Source organism: Poeciliopsis prolifica, unplaced genomic scaffold (assembly GCF_027474105.1).
Source record: "Poeciliopsis prolifica strain line A6 unplaced genomic scaffold, Auburn_PproV2 SCAFFOLD049, whole genome shotgun sequence".
Classification (NCBI taxonomy): Eukaryota; Metazoa; Chordata; class Actinopteri; order Cyprinodontiformes; family Poeciliidae; genus Poeciliopsis; species Poeciliopsis prolifica.
Genome location: NW_026562424.1, coordinates 2,847,360 through 2,865,875, shown reverse-complemented (window position 1 = coordinate 2,865,875; position 18,516 = coordinate 2,847,360). Strand labels below are relative to the sequence as shown.

At 37.3% G+C, this 18,516-nt stretch overlaps 4 protein-coding genes across 9 annotated transcripts in view; 1 reads left to right on the top strand and 3 right to left on the bottom strand.

The window, feature by feature from the left end:
• Window positions 1-447: 447 nt before the first annotated feature.
• On the bottom strand, window positions 448-7,182 carry syt5b (synaptotagmin Vb). The gene is made up of 9 exons (XM_055058129.1): window positions 6,947-7,182; window positions 5,725-5,931; window positions 4,065-4,243; window positions 3,886-3,984; window positions 2,979-3,146; window positions 2,637-2,804; window positions 2,186-2,300; window positions 1,968-2,101; window positions 448-1,137 (listed from the first exon to the last, which is right to left on the bottom strand). The coding sequence occupies exons 2-9, from the start codon at window positions 5,924-5,926 to the stop codon at window positions 928-930; spliced, it is 1,275 nt and encodes a 424-aa protein (XP_054914104.1). The 5' UTR covers window positions 5,927-5,931; window positions 6,947-7,182; the 3' UTR covers window positions 448-927.
• A 1,134-nt stretch (window positions 7,183-8,316) lies between these two features.
• LOC129377900 (ferritin, lower subunit-like) lies at window positions 8,317-10,429 on the bottom strand. 4 transcript variants are annotated; one of them, XM_055058135.1, is made up of 5 exons: window positions 10,345-10,429; window positions 9,811-9,914; window positions 9,523-9,669; window positions 8,915-9,040; window positions 8,317-8,841 (listed from the first exon to the last, which is right to left on the bottom strand). In XM_055058135.1, exons 2-5 carry the CDS (start codon window positions 9,910-9,912, stop codon window positions 8,692-8,694), a joined length of 525 nt encoding a protein of 174 aa, XP_054914110.1. In that variant the 5' UTR covers window positions 9,913-9,914; window positions 10,345-10,429; the 3' UTR covers window positions 8,317-8,691. The 4 variants fall into 4 exon arrangements, with proteins under 4 accessions (XP_054914110.1, XP_054914111.1, XP_054914112.1 ...); XM_055058136.1 differs by having other exon boundaries at window positions 10,333-10,422; XM_055058137.1 differs by having other exon boundaries at window positions 10,361-10,416.
• A 624-nt stretch (window positions 10,430-11,053) lies between these two features.
• LOC129377899 (ferritin, middle subunit-like) lies at window positions 11,054-13,225 on the bottom strand. Of its 3 annotated transcripts, XM_055058133.1 has the most exons (6): window positions 13,113-13,225; window positions 12,489-12,592; window positions 12,271-12,417; window positions 11,594-11,719; window positions 11,330-11,520; window positions 11,054-11,252 (listed from the first exon to the last, which is right to left on the bottom strand). In XM_055058133.1, exons 1-5 carry the CDS (start codon window positions 13,120-13,122, stop codon window positions 11,371-11,373), a joined length of 537 nt encoding a protein of 178 aa, XP_054914108.1. In that variant the 5' UTR covers window positions 13,123-13,225; the 3' UTR covers window positions 11,054-11,252; window positions 11,330-11,370. The 3 variants fall into 3 exon arrangements, with proteins under 3 accessions (XP_054914108.1, XP_054914107.1, XP_054914109.1); XM_055058132.1 differs by having other exon boundaries at window positions 11,054-11,520; XM_055058134.1 differs by lacking the exon at window positions 13,113-13,225 and adding an exon at window positions 12,696-12,785 and having other exon boundaries at window positions 11,054-11,520.
• Window positions 13,226-14,534: 1,309 nt separating this feature from the next.
• The window catches only part of LOC129377892 (receptor-type tyrosine-protein phosphatase H-like), a 28,728-nt gene continuing 24,746 nt past the window's right edge, over window positions 14,535-18,516 (top strand). Inside the window, exons 1-5 of the mRNA XM_055058124.1 lie at window positions 14,535-14,793; window positions 16,402-16,468; window positions 16,539-16,802; window positions 16,943-17,212; window positions 17,371-17,640. Coding sequence (XP_054914099.1) covers window positions 14,725-14,793; window positions 16,402-16,468; window positions 16,539-16,802; window positions 16,943-17,212; window positions 17,371-17,640 — 940 coding nt within the window. The 5' untranslated portion in view covers window positions 14,535-14,724. The remainder of the gene's footprint in view (window positions 14,794-16,401; window positions 16,469-16,538; window positions 16,803-16,942; window positions 17,213-17,370; window positions 17,641-18,516) is intronic.

The window sequence follows — 18,516 nt, the reverse complement described above, 5'->3', positions numbered from 1 at the left end:
TTATTATTATTATTATAAAATAACCAAATGAACAAAGAAGTGAATGTTTTTTCACAGATATATCTTTTTAATTTAAAACAATTGTCTATTTCAGATTTTTTTTTTAATTTCAGTTTCAACATTTTTTGTTCAGTTTCAGAATTTTTTTTGTTTCAAATAATAATAATAATAATAATAATAATAATAATAATAATAATATTTTTTCTTTTCTTTTTAAAGAACAAACTTAATGGCCCTAATTTAACTCCATGAAAATTGCTGGTAAGATGGCAACTCACTATTAGGAAACACCCTTAGACTAAATATAAGTAGTTATTACTTGTTTTAATAGGTTTACACTTATTTTACACATATTTTAAGCTTACTAAATTTCCACTTAATAAGCTGCAGAGCCCAAGGTCGGGACCGACCCAGATTATCTAAAGGTGAAGATAGCAACTGCACAACTGTCGAAAGATTTTTTATTTCGATTTTAAAGGAGTCTTTTACACAAAAGCACAATATAATGAGCCAAAACACCAACAGGACTTCACATAAGACAAGAGTTCACAAACTATTCTTTTATATTGAAGGAATTTCACAGAACCTCCATATTTACATTCACGGTTTTTCGAGTTTTCAAATTTAGATTTGGTCTATAAAGTGTGAAAAAAAAGAGGAAAAGCAAAAAGAAAATTGTTTGTAATGTACACAGGCACATCAAAATACAAAGCACAGACTAGTGACAGGTGAACAAACTTATCTCTAGATTACGGGGTTCTGTAACGACTCGGGTCCAAATGTCCGTAAAAGGAAAAAGTCACATCCAATCAAATTCTTCTGAGGAGACGGTCTCTCTTCAGAAACGACGGCGCCTTTATTCACTGGACCGTGAAACAGAACAAACAAACTGAGAAGACATTTCAGATCTGGATCAGAGTCCGGTTGTTAGCGGGGTTTGGCTTTGAGCGCTGCGTCCACCTCCTCCTCAGGCAGCAGGGTGTGCCACTGCGCCACCGGGCGCCGAGGATTCGCCAGCATGTCAGACCAGTGGCGCAGGCCCACACCAGTCGCCCCATAACCCATGAAGGTTTTCCCTATGGGGTCGTTGCTCCCCAGCTTGTCGTAGTCGTACACGGTGATGACAACCTGCACTTTCTGGAGAAAAAACAAAATGATGACATCACTTAATTACACTTTAAGATGAGTGACATTGCATAGGACTGCAAAAATACAACATTTTGTGTTTTTGCAGTGAAACAATTAAATTAATTGTGATTAGGGCTACAACTAAAGATTATTTTAGTAGTTGATTAATCTATTGCTTATTCTGAAGCTCAATAAATTAATTGTTACATTCTACAGATTTTTCGTTTAACCTTTCCATGTAATAGTATAAAAAAACTATTTTTGAAGTGCATTAAAAGATGGAAATAAACAAATAATTTTATTCCTATTTAAAATAGGAAAAGAAACATTTTATTGTCCAAAATGCAACAGCCAAATGAAGCTAAATGTCGACCGCTTGGAGAGTTTTACAGACTAAAAGTGTCTTTATTTTAAATGCAAAATGTTTATATTTTTTGTTCAGTTTTGGCTTCATTACTGCTCTGAATATGTTGATTTTCTTCAGCAAATTGTCTGTCTTAGAGAGTCAGAGAACTCCAATTAATGGTTAATCAATTACTAAATTAGTTGACAATTATTTCAATAATTTACTCATAATCAATTGTGATTAATCGATCACAATTATTGATTATTATTTAAATAATCATGTACTAATACAAACGATCAAGTGTAGATTAACAGAAACTCTGTTATTGAATTTTGGTAATAAAATATTGGTTTTTGTTATTGGTTTTTATTTTTGCATTTTTTTTTTACACATTTATAATATTGTATAAAAAGGCTTAGGAGATTAAATCTGCAGAATCTGCACCTTTTTTAGACTAAATAGAGTTTGAGTTCTTGCATCATTTAAAGCTCACCTGTATTTGTTCAAATGGGACTTCGAAGCTGAAGCTTTCGTTAAAGTAGGGATTGAGCGTGTTCTTCTTCACCGTCGTCTTCTTCTTCTTTATCCGCTTCCCGTTTTGTTGCAGGACGATCTTCACATATGGGTCTTTTTAAGACAACAAAAAGAATTCAACATCTTCCTTCGATATGAGACAGAATTTGGACCGAAGTCCCAGAGAGGCTTAGTTACCAGATAAACCACCAACATCCATTTTTTTCAGATTTTTTGCCTCCATGATGTTCACCGTCAGTTTCCCAGCCGTTGGCACGTAACGCAAAGAAATGCAAATGTCTCCCAATTTTTCCTGAAGACAGAAAAGTTGGTCAAAAATTTTGGAAAGTGGTTTTTGAAACAAGCAGCATATTTATTAATTTTCTGACAAGTTAATAATTGCAGAGTCTGTTGTAGGTCGAAGCAAGTTTGTATGGATTCTTCAGACTGTAGAGTAGCACTGCCCCTCCCCTCCCTATTGCTATGCACCTTGATAAATTCTGCTGTTCTTTAAATGACAGTTTTGACTGTTTAAAGTTATTTTAAACCACATAAAACAATTTTTACTGCAGAAACCAAAGGAATGTGACCAAACCCACTTATTAAGGTAACCCTGTTTAATACCTTTTCAATAAAAACTAAACTTTACCTCTTCTTTCTCTCCACTCTCCAAGTCCCTCCATTGCTGCATCGGCTGGCCCAGATCAACACTGCTCATGGGAATCTTGATTTCGCCGATCATGTCGTGCTTGGAGAAACGATCAAAGTCGAAAACCTGCAGAATCAAAATCTTTCCGCCCAACTCTGCATAGGGAATCTAAGAAGAAATGACATTTGATGTTAAATAAGGAAATGCAGATGGTTTGTTGACAATTATTTCAATAATTGACAGACTAATGACAAATGTCAACAAATGTCAACAAATGTCAACAAATGTTGACATTTGTTGACACAAATGTCAACAAAAACAAAACTGTTTGCGCTGAAGCACCTTAAAAATAAAAGTCTCGTTGAAAACAGGGCTCAAGTTTTTACGCTGGACTTTGGTCTCATATTTCTTCTTCTTGTCAGGCAGCAGGAAAACTTTAACGTAGGGGTCCGAGGTTCCTCCCATGTCCATGGCAGCGAGGTCCTGAGCCTGAAGGATTCCCACGATGAGCTTCAGCAGAAAGAAAAACAAATCAAACGCTAGGGATGCAAGTTATTGATTAATGAGGTCATCTTATTGATCTTATCGATTGACTAACAGATAATTAACAAACACTTTCCTTAAAAAAAGAAAAACCTGAGTTTTCTCTTACGTCAGGGCTGTTGATCATCTTTCCGTAACAGAAAGGGCAATTTTTCTATTATTTCCTAATTTTTAAAAAGTGCATCGTATCAGGCCCATTGTAGATAGGAATAAAGTTTTTCGCAGATAAAAACTGACTCAATCTCAAAAATTGTCCAGAAAAAAAAGAACAATTTAATCTTCCTGTTTTTAGAAAATTTCTGAGATCAGTCTAAACATTTCTGCATTTTTCTAACATATTTTTTTACTTTTCAAACTCAGAAATTTTCTAATTTTTCTTTAGAAAATTTCAGAAATTTTAGATTTTTATCTCGCATATTTTTGACTTTTTGACTCAGAAATTTTCATTTTTTGTCCAGAAAATGTATGATATTGATCTCAAAGTTTCTTGTTTTCTGGCAGAAATTTAATCCTTTTTCTATCTAGAACGACCCGAATATGCTGACGCTACATCCGCCATCTTTGTTTCTCTTTCAGCTGGCTCCGCTTACGACTGACCAGTGGCGCCCTCTTGTGGATGGCGATCACACTAACAGTAGCTCTGATTCATCGTTAGTGAATCGATTGGAACTAATTTTAATCTTTAATCTGTTTTAACTGTTGCTACCTGAGAATCTGTGAAGTTGTAATCCAAGGAGAACTCCAGCTTTCCCAACTTCTCCTGCTCTTTCTCTTCTTCCTCTCCGTCCTTTTTCACGTCTCCATCCTGCAACAGGAAACGTCTCCATGACTCATCGTGAAACAGCAGAAGAGGTGAGACTGGCTGCGGAGCCAAAAGTAACCCACCTTTTCTCCGGATTCCCCTTCTCCTTCCTTCTCCTTCCGGCGCCGACCTCCGGCCTTCCTCCCCCTCTCTTTCTTCGGCTTTTTCTTTTTCCCAAAACATTTTTTGAAAACGCAGAAGATAAAGCAGGCCACCAGAACCAGGACCAGAACGACGATGGCCGCCACTGCCCACACAGGAACTACAGAAGAGCGGCGAGTCAGCCCGACCCAAATGAGATTTTTAATCACTTTGAATGAACCACAGTATTTCACCGATGAGTTCATTTGTCTGATCCTCAGGGATTTTCAGAGCTGACACTTATCTGCAGACAGTTTGCTGAGTGTGTTTGGTTAGTAAACACTTTCTTCCCCACAATCAGATAATAACACTCCTGCAGCTGGGAGTAGACGTTTAAAAACATCATAAGTATAAGTCATTCCTTTCCCACTGTAATCTTTAGCTTAACAGAACTGATTCCTGAACACAAACATCCCAAAGACTTGATGCTATTGAACTTATTGCACATTACGTTCAGCTAAAAGTTTCAATTTAACGGGATTTTGTCAGATAAACCAACACAAAGTGGTAAATAAAAGTGAAATTCTGCTGTAAATATTACACACCTGCTTATAATTTTTGATAAATATCTACTATATTTGCTCTCATGTTTAAGAAATCATTGTTTTCTTTTGATCTTTAGATTTTAAAATAAAGATTTACACTTTTAGATACATTTCTTCTATGAGATGTTGATATTTGTGGAAAATGCTATGAAAAATTATTCATTTTATTTCCTCTAAAGTTTATTTATTATACTTTATGTGTGTATGCTCTGAATTTCATATTTTTTGTTCGGGCAAATTCAGATTTGGATTCTGAAAACAAGTTGTGGCAGATCTATTCAGCCTAATTCTATGCTATTTTATTTATTTTGCATTATATTTAGAAATCTTAATTGCACTTTCTGAGCCATTTGAAAGAAGGTTGGTCACGTTTTTTTGCACTAACTGAACAAATTAAAGTTTTTTTTACATGTTTGACCAAACTTTGCTCTACTGCTGATGTTTTCTCTTTGCTGGTGTAAAATAATTGTTCTTTTTGTTGGGATGATGCTGCAGCGCGTCGCCGTCTCCTCCTGGTGCAGAGTTATCAAATTAATTTGTAATTCAGTCCATTTACGTCTGCGTTTTTTAAAAGAAGAAATGTTTTAAGTCAATTCAACACCGTTTCATCTGATCGGTATCGGCCGCTACTAAATCTCAGATATCGGTATCAGAAGTGATAAAAAGTGGATTGGTGCATCTGTAGTTGTTTTCACATGTTCGACAAAAGTTGATTATTGTTTTTGTCACTTTATTTATTTTACATTGGCTGTTCTTCTTCCGACTAGCATCAAGATTTGATGTTTTTACAGTTATTGGTGTATTTAAGAGTGATTTACTGCAGTTATCAGATATCATGTTTAAAAAAAAAACATTTTAAATCAGTTCAGAAGTTTTTCTGTATCGTATCGCTGTCAGCCGATACTAAACCTCAGATATCGGAAGTGAAAAGAGTGTGTTGGTGCTTCCATGGTTGGAACTGACAAAAGGTGTGAAAGTTCAAATATTCTGAATCCTTTTCGTTTTGTTTGTGAAACAGTCATCGGATCGGTTCATCCCGGTTCTGCCGGCGCCTTACTTGGCAGGTGACTCAGCTCGTTCATGAACTTCTCCTTCATGTGGTCGTACTCGTGTGCGGGGTGATGTTCTGGATGCGCGTGTTCGTGGTGGTGTTCCGGATGGCTGTGCTCGTGACCGGCCGGTTCCGTGGATTCCTCGGATTCGGGTTCGGACGGCTCCGCGGCCCTCCGGAGCCGGAGCCCGCCGCTGCCCAGCCTCATGCCAGCTGTGGGAACCCAGAGCAGGTCAGTGTGTGCGTAGTTGGCCCGTTCAGCGAGCCGCGACACATTTCTGCATGTCTGCAGCGTAATCCCTCTGATCATGTGTTGCAGGACGGAGCAGGAGCATGGGACATCGCCTAAGCCAGATGCTCAACATGGCTGACCTTAATCCCTCTGTTACTCGCGCTCTCTGTCATCTCCTGCGGCCCTTAACCCTCGCCTTCACTCCCATCCCAGCCTCATTCTCCGCCGGGCTGGATTAAACTCTGCCTCCAAAATATTAATCCAAAATCTCAGATTCTCAAACTGCAACACAGAAGTTGCTCTCATCTCTTGATATTCTTCACATTTATTCCCTGTCATGTTCAATTTATCGATTATTAGATCATTGTAACAGCCTGTAAGTCGACTAAGACATTAGATTTTTATGATTTTTGTTGAGAATGTTGAACTAGTTTTAATGTACCCAGAACTGCAGTTTATTCAACATAATGCAGAAGAAAAAAAAAGGTCATTTTTATGTGATTTTCATGATTTGTGATAATAATAATAAAAAAACTGTATAGCAAGAAGGACTCTGTCCAATGCAAGAGATAATAAAAAAGAAAAAACTAAGAAAATCAAACTAAATAAATACATAAGGAATTAAACAAAAGATTATTCATAAATCTAAAAACAGCCTTGCAAACAGATATACCTAAAATAAAAAGATGGATGGATGGATGGATGGATCAGTCTAGTAAAGGATTGTAACAGAATAATTCACAGAATAATAAACAAACATCAATAAAGAGATTAATTGCAAAAGTTGATCTGACAGAATAAATGTTTCGTTCTTCAGGAAAGTTCTGACTATTTTCTGCAAATAATCAATTAGCAAAAACAAAACACATTTGCATCTCTAGATAATAAAACAGCTGATAATTTTGTTCCGGTATTGGATACTCTTGGATTTAAATAATTTCCCGTCTCTGGACTCTGTAAGTAAAATATGGAGAAACTTAATTTAGTTCTTCCTACCTGCTGATGTTTTCTCTTTGCTGGTGTAAAATAATTGTTCTTTTTGTTGGGATGATGATCAGAGCTGCAGCGCGTCGCCGTCTCCTCCTGGCAGGCTTCCTGAACTCGTTCCCATCAAAGCTCTGACAAATTACCAGAGCAGCGTTATCGTTTAATCCCCCCTGATATCAGAACGCTGACGACACATCTGTTGCTTTTCTGCTGAACAGAAACCAGCAGTGTGTTTGTTTTCCTGCGACTGCTCTGTTTTAAACCGGACAAAGAGAATCAATTTGGGAATTTGTTTTATTCAGGTGGAGAGGTCAGTGCTGTGTTCATGTCAGCAGTGTGTGATAATCAACAGACATTGTGTGGAGCGTCTAGTCTGTCACTAATCCCGCCAGCATAGCTGTTAATCTACAAACTACTCTGAGTGACAGTGTCCATTCTGCTGCAGAAAGACTGAAGAAACTAAAATAAAACATTTTATTTGTGGAGAGAAACTCAGGCACTTTACAGGAGTCAGAGAAAATTACAAATATTCCATTTAAAAACTAACAAAAAATAGTAATAGAATAAATACACACCAGTGAACATTAAAGGACATGTCTGTTTATTTAGCAAACATGTTTTTTGTCATTATGGCCCAAAGTTTCTGGTTTGGTTTCATCATGAACAAGGTTTTACAGTCAGTACTGTATATTTGTTTTGTTTGATGGACGTTTTGTAATTTTACTTGATTCCTGTAAAAGTGTCTAGAAAATGATTTCTTTCTCCTCCATGTAGCAGATAAAAGGCTGTTAGTAACTAGTTAGTTTTACATGTTTAATTACTCCATATTTTTATGTATCACTTTTATTTTTACTACTGAAACATTTTAATGCATTAAACACTGAAACCTGCACGGTTAAAACAAAATGTTTTAAGTTATATTTTGCCTAAAACTATTTTTTACTCAATTTCTTTGAAATACCAGAATTTGCAAAACTTTCCAGGTGTTTAAAGTCAGTTTCTCTGAACTTTGTTCTGTTTTTTGCCAGGGTTATGAATCACAAAGGCCCAAAGGATAATTTCCCCCAGTTTATGAAATGGCATTTCTCGTCTGTAAACAATGAGTAAATCTGGACACTATAGTCATTATGAACACCAAGCTAAACATACGGCAATAAAGTATTTAAGGGTGGGAACATTCATTCCAACAGGTCGGATCAGGTCAACTGATCAGGATGTTTTCTTTTCCAAACCTCAAACCTGCATTTATTCAAATCCGTTTCAGTAAAACAGGTTATTAGAGGCATAGATGATCCCACAGAGCAGAAACCAACCGCAGACATGACTGAACCTCAGACTGAACCTCAGAGCGCATGACGGAGCAAACAGGAATTCTTCCAAAGGTTTGGCAGGTTTAGATTTATTAAAAATTTCAGGTCATTTTCCAGATATTGAAATGTTTCAGCAATTTGATTCATTTGCATTTGGTAAAAAGTGAAAATAGGACCATGGAATGCATGACATGATACAGACCAAATGTGATTCATTTCACAATAACGGCTCATTACAAAAATTATGGCTTTTGCTACAACTTGAGAACATTGATGCTCCTGGTACTTTTAGAAAAGTTGAGGTAATTCCAGTTAACGTTTGACCTACTGTACAGAAATAAAGGAGTTCAGGGTTAAAAGTGCAAATAGTTGTTTTTTTAACGGAAACAAATGCAGCTTTGACCTCTTTGGAAATGTGGACAGCTGGAGATGTTAATGCTTTTTTTAGAGGGTGTGTCTGTCGAACAAGTAATCTGCCATGGAGCCGTGCGGGTCGGCGCCGGTGAGGCGGGTCAGACTGCCGATGTAGTCGCCCAGCTTCTTGATGGCATCATGGCTGTCGACGAGGAACTCCCGCTCCAGGAAGTCGCAGAGCTAGAAGAGGAAGAAACTGTAACAAAACCTGGAGAGAAGATTTCATTTCTTTAATAATCACAGCTAAACTAACATGTGGGTCTTTCTTCCCGTCGGCTCTGCGGTGAACATCCAAGATGGAAGTGTTCAGGGACTTCTGGTATTCCAGGGAGAAGGTCAACGCATCCAGACCGCCTTTCCAGTCCTCCCTGCTCGGTTTCTAGGAACAGATTTAATGTTGCCGTCAGACTAGATCAGCATTTCCGCTGAAACCATTTGAAGAGCTTTTCTTCTCAAACTCAGTCAGGTGGGTTTCATTTTCCTCCTTTTCTTGTACTTTTAAATCATTTCAAATTACAACTCCACTCACTTCTATGTAAACCCTAAACTATTTTTTTTAAAAGGACACATTTCCCAAAGTCACCTGGTTTGAAAAGGTCAGAAAATTTGCAGCTTTACCACTAAAAATGCAACGTAGTCAGGATGACGTCAACTAGCAAAACAGACATTTGATTTTATTTCAATCCACTCAACTACTAACTGGAAGTTTCAGACTTTAAAATTTAAAATCTTCATATCTGCAAAAGTTTTAAGTCCAAAATATTTAACTTATAGAGTTGATTAGAAACCAGACTGAGGTTGTAGTCCAGTGTTTAAGCCAGCAGCTGCTCAGACTGATGACATTTTAAGTCTTGAACTCACAGCGATGGTCTGCAGCAGAATCCGGCCTCCTCTGGTGTTCTGGTATTCCAGCAGCTCCTCAGCCTGTTCCCGCTCCTTCTTGGAGCGCTCCAGGAAAAACCTGGAGAAGTGCGGCAATGCAACATCATCCCTGTCAAAATACATCCCCTGAAAAGCAAAAAAGAAACATCAGAAACCAGTCAGCGGATTGCTTCCCGAGCCCACTAGGGACAAGGGTGTTAGAAAATGGATGGATTGATGGATGGACAGTCATCAGCTTGTAACATGACAGACTTTAGCTGAACTTACCAGGGCAAGATATGTGTAGGAAGCACTGAGCTTCAGATTGATGAGCTTGTTGATGTCGCCTTCAGTCTCTGCATGGTAGTTTTGCTTCACTGCAGCCTGCATTTCTAAGAGAAACATAAAGAGGCCTAGAGTTAGATTGAAGTGGGACTTTAGATGCTAATACACTCCTAGCTTGTCTAACAGTTTGACTTCTAACCCAAAGTCTGTGATCCAGTTTCATGTCTCCAGTATTTAAAGGCTCTGAACCTAAAACATTCATCCTGTGTGGTTGAGTGATGACGGGTTTAACTGATGTAACCTCAGCAGGCTTTGCTAATAGGCTAACGCTTTGCTACTTTTACCAAATCACACCTGACAGCAGCTAGAGGCTGCAGCTCAAGCTAGCAGGCTAATCCCACAAGCTAACAATGAAAATAAACGAGCGGTTAGCACCGTTAGCTCCTACAATGGACTAAAAACAAACTATCTTTAGACAACGTGTTAGTGAACTACATTATACAACTACATTACAATGGCACTGACATAATTACTGACTTGACGTCTTGTTTACCCCAAACAATGCAACGGAGCTTTTCTTCTTCAGCTTTTCTACGTTGAAGCTTGACGTTTTACCGCCCTCTAGCGTTCATTGATGACTTTCTATGCCAAGTTAGGAAACGAGTCAGATACACATAATACGACATATTTCTTTTAAATTGTTGCAAATATTTCTGACAAACCAATACATGATTAAAATAGATATCAGCTGTAAATTTTGAAGAGCATCCAGAAATTGTCATTTATTTTGGTCCCATAGATCAATATAAAGACTGGAAGTTAATATATTCTCAAATAATTAACATTTTCCCCATTTTGGATAAGGGAAATCAAATCATTCACAGAGAAACTTTAAACACATGAATGCAATATATTGTATATATTTGATGAACAGAACAATTGTTCAAAGTTTAGGTTGAGTTTATAATCTCAACCTGATGTAAACTTCTATTGTGTTCCTATGTGAACTGGGAAAGTCTTGGTTAAAAAAAAAAAAAAAAAAAAAAACTTTGCCAATTAGTATTTTTTTTTTGAAGTAAATCCCAGGACCTACAGCGTTTTGAAGCAATATCGTTTTTATAAAATTTTCTAGTTTTAAAAACTTAACTTGTCTTCATTCATTATAAAGTGAAAATCCCAAATAAAAATCCATGTCGTCAATCCTGGATAATGACTGAAGCTCAGACTGAAAGACAGCAACAGGAAATGCTTCACAGGTTTAGATTTATTAGACATTTCATCTTCCAGATCATGAAATATTTCAGAAAGGTTTGCAAAAATAGGACTATGGAATGCATGACATGATAACCAAATATTTCACAACAGCTCATTACAAAAATTATGGCTTTTGCTACAACTTCAGAACATTGGCGCTCCTGGTTCTTTTAGAAAAGTTGATGTTTGACCTATTGTACAGAAATAAAGAAGTTTAGGGTTAAATGTGCAAATAGTTTTTTTTAACAGAAACAAATGCAGCTTTGACCTCTTTGGAAATGTGGACAGCTGGAGATGTTAATGCCGCCGTTAGAGGGTGAGTCTGTCGAACAGGTAATCTGCCATGGAGCCGTGCGGGTCGGCGCCGGTGAGGCGGGTCAGATTGCTGATGTAGTCGCCCAGCTTTTTGATGGCGTCATGGCTGTCGACGAGGAACTCCCGCTCCAGGAAGTCGCAGAGCTAGAAGAGGAAGAAACTGTAACAAAACCTGGAGAGAAGATTTCATTTCTTTAATAATCACAGCTAAACTAACATGTGGGTCTTTCTTGCTGTTGGCTCTGCGGTGAACATCCAAGATGGAAGTGTTCAGGGACTTCTGGTATTCCAGGGAGAAGGTCAACGCATCCAGACCGCCTTTCCAGTCCTCCCTGCTCGGTTTCTAGAAACAGATTTAATGTTTCCATCAGACTAGATCAGCATTTCTACTGAAACCACTTGAAGAGCTTTTCTTCTCAAACTCAATCAGGTGAGTTTAATTCTCCTGTCTTGGTTTCATTTAGGGGATCTATAGAATTGAATAGAGTTAGAGTTAGAAATAGTATATTTTTAATTAAAGTCAAGTTGACAAATTGAGTCTTTTACTAAAGTTTGTCCTTTAAGCCATAGAAGCAGCCATTATTGTCACCTTTGTTTATTGGTACCAGTTTTAATTTCTCAGTTTCTTCTGCATCATCCCTGCCCACAGACTAAAAATAATTTTAAAAACAAAATTCTAACATTTTCTTGTTAAATTGCTTGTGACCAATAGTTGCGCTTCCAAGTTTCTTAGAAACTTGCCATGACAGCACTCAACTTTGGAGAAAAATGACAGAAGCAAACTTTCTAATAAATACAGGTTTTCATCTCCACATAACTCCAATTTTTAACTGGCCTGATCACTTTTATTGGTAAAAAAAACCTTTCCCCTTTTTAAAAATGACTTCAACTCACAGCGATGGTCTGCAGCAGAATCCGGCCTCCTCTGGTGTTCTGGTATTCCAGCAGCTCCTCAGCCTGTTCCCGCTCCTTCTTGGAGCGCTCCAGGAAAAACCTGGAGAAGTGCGGCAATGCAACATCATCCCTGTCAAAATACATCCCCTGAAAAGCAAAAAAGAAACATCAGAAACCAGTCATCAGTTTGTAACATGACAGACTTTAGCTGAACTTACCAGAGCAAGATATGTGTAGGAAGCACTGAGCTTCAGCTTGATGAGCTTGTTGATGTCGCCTTCAGTCTCTGCATGGTAGTTTTGCTTCACTGCAGTCTGCATTTCTAAGAGAAACATAAAGAGACCTTGATAGTACCTGGAGTTAGGTTGAAGTAGGACTTTAGATGCTAATCAACTCCTCGCTTGTCTAACAGTTTGACTTCCAACCCAAAGTCTGTGATCCAGTTCATGTCTTCAGTATTTAAAGGCTCTGAACCTAAAACATTCATCCTGTGTGGTTGAGTGATGACGGGTTTAACTGATGTAACCTCAGCAGGCTTTGCTACTTTTACCAAATCACACCTGACAGCAGCTGGAGGCCGCAGCTCAAGCTAGCAGGCTAATCCCAATAGCTAGCAGGCTAATCCCACAAGCTAGCAGGCTAATCCCACAAGCTAGCAGGCTAATCCCAACAGCTAGCAGGCTAATCCCACAAGCTAGCAGGCTAGTCCCACAAGCTAACAATGAAAACAAACGAGCATTTAGCACTGTTAGCTCCTAAAATGGACTAAAAACAAACTGTATCTTTAGACAACGTTTTTTTTTTAAACTAGATTTTATAAACATATTGAAACAATTACTTACTTGTTGACATCTTGTTTAACCAATCCGACAGCTTTTCTTCTTCAGCTTTTATATGTTGAAGCTAATTGGACGTTTTCACTGATTCATGGCTGCAAATGTGTTTAACTTTACAGAGACACATCTGTGTCTCTGTTTCAACACACCTGAATCAAGTAATCAGGTGATTGTTCTGAGGAGCTAATTCAGTTATTTGATTCAGGGACAAATCTGAAAAAAAAAAATACTTGACATTAGAACCCAAGACTGGAACTAGAAACCTCCTCCCTGATGGATGGAGCAGAGATCTGGGTTGTTCTGGGTTTATGATCGCAATCTGCTTTAAACTTCTATTGTGTTCCTAAGTAAACAAGTAAAGAGTCACTTATTACTAATAAGTTATTAGTAAAGAAACATTGAGCCAATTATTAGTCAGATTCAACTGCATAACTGGAACCAAGAAAATGAAATATTAACATTCATTTTTACAAACCTAAATAGTTTTTGGATGCAACAACTGAGTAAATCCCATTCCAGGATCTTCAGTGGTCAAAACCTTCAACTGACCTGAACAGCCAAAGTCACAGCAGTGAAATTATTGTTTCAGTCACAGAAGCAATGAGAGGAATGCAATATCTTTGTTCGTTTTCTGGGAAGACTTTGTTTTTCATGATAACATTATGTTACATGATGTTACATTATGTTAGCCTCGCCGAAACAGAAAAGGTTGTTCTGTCAGCTTCACCAATAGATCTGTCTTCATCTGGGATGTTTATCACCAGGTGTTTGTTTTTAAGCTAAAGCGTTTTAGTTGGTGCTCCAATGTTTCTCTCTGCATTTTGATCCAGTAAAAAAAAAAAAAAAAACATTCAAAAAATAATATTTTGAACAATTCTTAAATAACATGTTTTTTTGGTTTTCTGCTATGTCTCAATCCTCTCTTTTAAAGTTTCCACATGGAGAAATAATAATAACTTTTATCAACTTCCTCCATTTTTCCTCACAGTGAGGAACAGTGAAAACAAACTCTTTGACAGGTAACTCATATGAGATGACCTGGATTCTGTAAGTCATATTTTTCTTTTTCCAGTTCCTTATTAGCTGTCATCAGCAAATAAGGAACTGAGATGCATTATCTCTGTGAAACCAGTGATAATGCACCTTCTGTGCAATAAAATAACCACTAAACTTAATTATAGCTGTTTCATATACGTGACATTTTAAGATCTATGGATACAAACTTGTGTTTATAGTGTATGTTATGTGTCATCTGTTTTTAAATGATTTTATTTGACCTTCTAATGTGTTGAATGACAATTTAATGTCATTGTATTGACAATAAAATTATGCTAAAGATAAAAAACAGTTCACAAGCTGTATATTCAACACCAAAAACATTTAACTCCAGAAATTTGCTTGACAAACTCCCACCAATGGGTCTTGAAAAAGTTGTGCAGTTTGACTGTGAAGGAAGCAGCAGGAGGAGTAAAAGTTTATGTGATTGTAAAGGAAACATAATGATTGACTTCATCACTGGGGAAAAGAGAAGGAAGCACAGAGATCTGGGTCAGATCAGTGAAGCAGGACTGAAAGCAGCAACGACCTGATCATAGTGTAATATTGATTATTAGCAATAATGATGATGAAACCTTTATTCCTAAAATCCTTCTCTTGCAAACGGCTGATATATGTCTCCCTGCTCTGGGTAAGTGTATTTTATATATATATATTTTCATCCCTTCAGACAGGAGCTTGTCAGAGAAAGTGTGCAGTGAAGAGCTTTTTAATACAGTTAAGTTTAGTTTGGTTACTTCTGGAGTCAGAACATTAACCAGTTAAAACTTTTCTGAATCAGAGCACTCAGATCATACAGCTGCTTTTTATGCATTCAAACAATTAAAGTATGTGTTGACAAATTGACATTGTACATTTATGTTGCACATTTTTGAAGATTTAGGAAGATATGAGCCACCAGATTAGTGACACTGCAGCTGTTACTATGTTTTAAATGCATGGCAGCCATCTTTGATTGTGAAGTTTGTAAATGTAAAGAAGACAACATGTTTTTTCTGTTTCTGCACTGATGTTGATGCATCTGTGCTTTAAAACCTCTTGACATCAGGCTGTTTATTAAACCATTTTAAGAGAGCTGGTCAAAACATGCGGGAAACTGATGCATTGTCAATAATATTTTTTATGAAGAATAACAAATATGAGTCTTTAAAATCTTGGAAGTGATTTGATTTCTTCAGATATGTAGCTCTGCTCTCTCATTTCTCCACATTAATCTGTGATTGAGAAATGTTGCAAGGATAAAGCATTTCATTTATTTCCTGGAAGGAAGTAATTGAATTGTTATTTCCTTGCAGAGTAACATTTCAATAAATTAAAAAACTCAGTGCTTTACATTTTTCTTTCACTACTACAGTTGTTTTAGCTTGTTCAGATATTTTGTTGGTCACTTTCCAATGTATGGAACTTATTTAATGCCAACTTCTCAGATGTTCTGCGATGACCTGTCAGTGTTTTTTGATATTGCTTCAACAATCTCATATTTATAGATCGTTTAACGATCTATAAATATGAGATCATCTGAAGGTTTCCATAACTCCTATGGAAAATGTTCTTGGACTGACGGGACAAAAGCTGGACTCTTTGGAAAGAGTGTATCTCAATACATCTGGTGTAAAAGTACCACCACATCATCACACTGATGGTAAAACATGGTGGAGGTGGTATGATGCTCTGGGCTGTTTGGCTTTGCTGTGATCAATGGAACAGTGAATTCAGCTCTACACCAAAACTGAAGCCAGTTTGGGTTCTGCAGCAGAACAATGTTCCAAATCACACCAGCAGGTCCAACTCTGAAAGGCCTAGTCAAAGTACTGACATTAAAATGACCTCAAAAAGAATGTTCATGCCATTAAGGCTTAATTGCAACAATTCTGCAAAGATTAAGTTTATCACAAACACCTGATTGCAGATGCTGGTACTCAGTGTGACCCAATCAGATATTAGGTTTAGGGGGAATCACTGTTTGATATAGTTTGGGTTTTTCTTTCTTATTAATAATAGTCTTCATTTAAAAACTACAATTTGGACTTACTTGTGTTGTCTTTGGTTAATATTTAAACCCGTTTGATGTTCAGAAACATTGAAGTGTGACAAACATGCAGAAAGCAGGAAGTCAGGAGGGAAAAATTTTTTTCACACCACTAACTTTGGAAAGAGTATTAATGTATTTACTGTTGACAGTCAAATAGTTCTCCAGGATCTTTAATGTGTTTTTAGTTTATTTATCTTCATGTTTCAGGTTGTAACAGTGAACTCTACGACAGCAGAACCAATAAAAACTTCATCAGTAGAACCCAAAGAACCTGGTTAGTATGGAAAGTATTATTATAGTTTATAAGTTACATTTAGCTTTTCTAAAGTGTCTCCTCTTTTCAGTTCCTGGGATTGTAGCCAATGTTTCAGTGGTGAATCAGAACACCAGCAGTTTAACTCTGAAGTGGAACAAAGTTAATAACATCTCAACATATAAACTGGAATATGAAGAAAATGGAGTTCCTGTCATGAAGGACATCAATAATGCAGATGCAGTTGTTCAATATGAGGTTGTTGATCTGACTGCTGGGACAGAATATAATTTCACTGTCTTCACTGTGTTGAATGGAGTCAGCAGCTCTGGATTCTCATTCTCTGCTGTTAAAGGTTGGTGATTTGTGAGTTTCATCTCATCACAAGATAATCACTCTGGAGCATCACCTCCATTTTGTACATAGTTAAATCAGAATAAATAATTCAGAATGTTTTACTTTTCTCATATGTTTCTGTTTTCTCTCTGTTTTCAGCTCCTCATAATGTAGCCAGTGTTTCAGTGGTGACCCAGAGTGTTAACAGTTTAACTCTGCAGTGGGACAAAGTTGACTTTACCTCAACATACAGACTGGAATATAAAGTCAATGGAGGTTCTGTCTCCCAGGACATCAGTGATTTTTCTGGAGCTACATTTATACAACATGTGGTTTCTGGTCTGACTGCTGGGACACAATATAATTTCACTCTTTTCACTGTGGCCAGTGGAGTCAGCAGCTCTGGATTCATAGTCTCTGCTGCTACAGGTGAGTTATTAGTGAATCCAAGATGCGAACCTGGAGCATCATGTCCTTTTGGTACAAATTAGATTTAATAATCTACATTCTTTTTCAATGCAATCCTTTTTTGCATATCTGTCCTCTTAACTTTTATGAAATGTTTCTTTTTGCTATTTGTTTTTCAGCTCCTGATAATGTAGCCAGTGTTTCAGTGGAGACCCAGAGTGTTAACAGTATAACTCTGAAGTGGAACAAAGTTAACGGCATCTCAACATATAGACTGGAATATGAAGTCAATGGTTCTCCTGTCTCTCAGGACATCAGTGATTTTACTGGAGATACATTTATACAACATGTGGTTTCTGGTCTGACTGCTGGGACACAATATAGTTTCACTCTTTTCACTGAGGCTAATGGACTCAGCAGCTCTGGATTCACATTTCCTGCTGCTACAGGTTGGTGATTTATGAATTTTCTCTCATTCCAAGTTGATCACAGTCATTGATTGCATCCAGAGCATAAACTTCTTTTTGTCCACAGTTAATGATCAATATTCTTCTCTGAATGGTGTCATTTCACTGTGCAGATCTGACTTTCTGTCTTTTTTAAATGGTCCCTGTGTGTTCTCTGGTTTCAGCTCCTGAATGTAGTAAAAGTCGAAGTGGTGACCCAGAGTGTTAACAGTTTAACTCTGCAGTGGAACAAAGTTGATGACATCTCAACATATAAACTGGAATATGAAGAAAATGGAGTTCCTGTCATGGAGACCATCAATAATGCAGCTGCAGTTGTTCAATATGTGGTCTCTAATCTGACTGCTGGGACACAATATAGTTTCACTATTTTCACTGTGGCCAATGGAGTCAGCAGCTCTGGATTCTCATTCTCTGCTGCTACAGGTTGGTGATCAATTTGTTCATATGAATTTGAGCAAAGATGTTGACATTTCTGGAAAGTAGAACTTCCTTAAGATAATGAACTGCCTTAAATAATATTAAGCTGATAACTAAATTAGAATTTTCTCAATTGATGACAACAAGACCAGATTTCTGTCCAGACTGTGTCACAAATGAATTAACGTTGTTCTCTCTGTTTTTAAGCTTTTGAAAATGTAGTAGTAACTCAGAACACCAGCAGTATAACTCTGCAGTGGGAGAAAGTTGATGGAATTGATCAACATACAAACTGCAATATGAAGAAAATGGTTCTCCTGTCATTAAGGACATCAATAATGCAGATGGAGTTGTTCAATATGTGGTCTCTAATCTGACTGCTGGGACAGAATATAATTTCACTGTCTTCACTGTGTTGAATGGAGTCAGCAGCTCCAT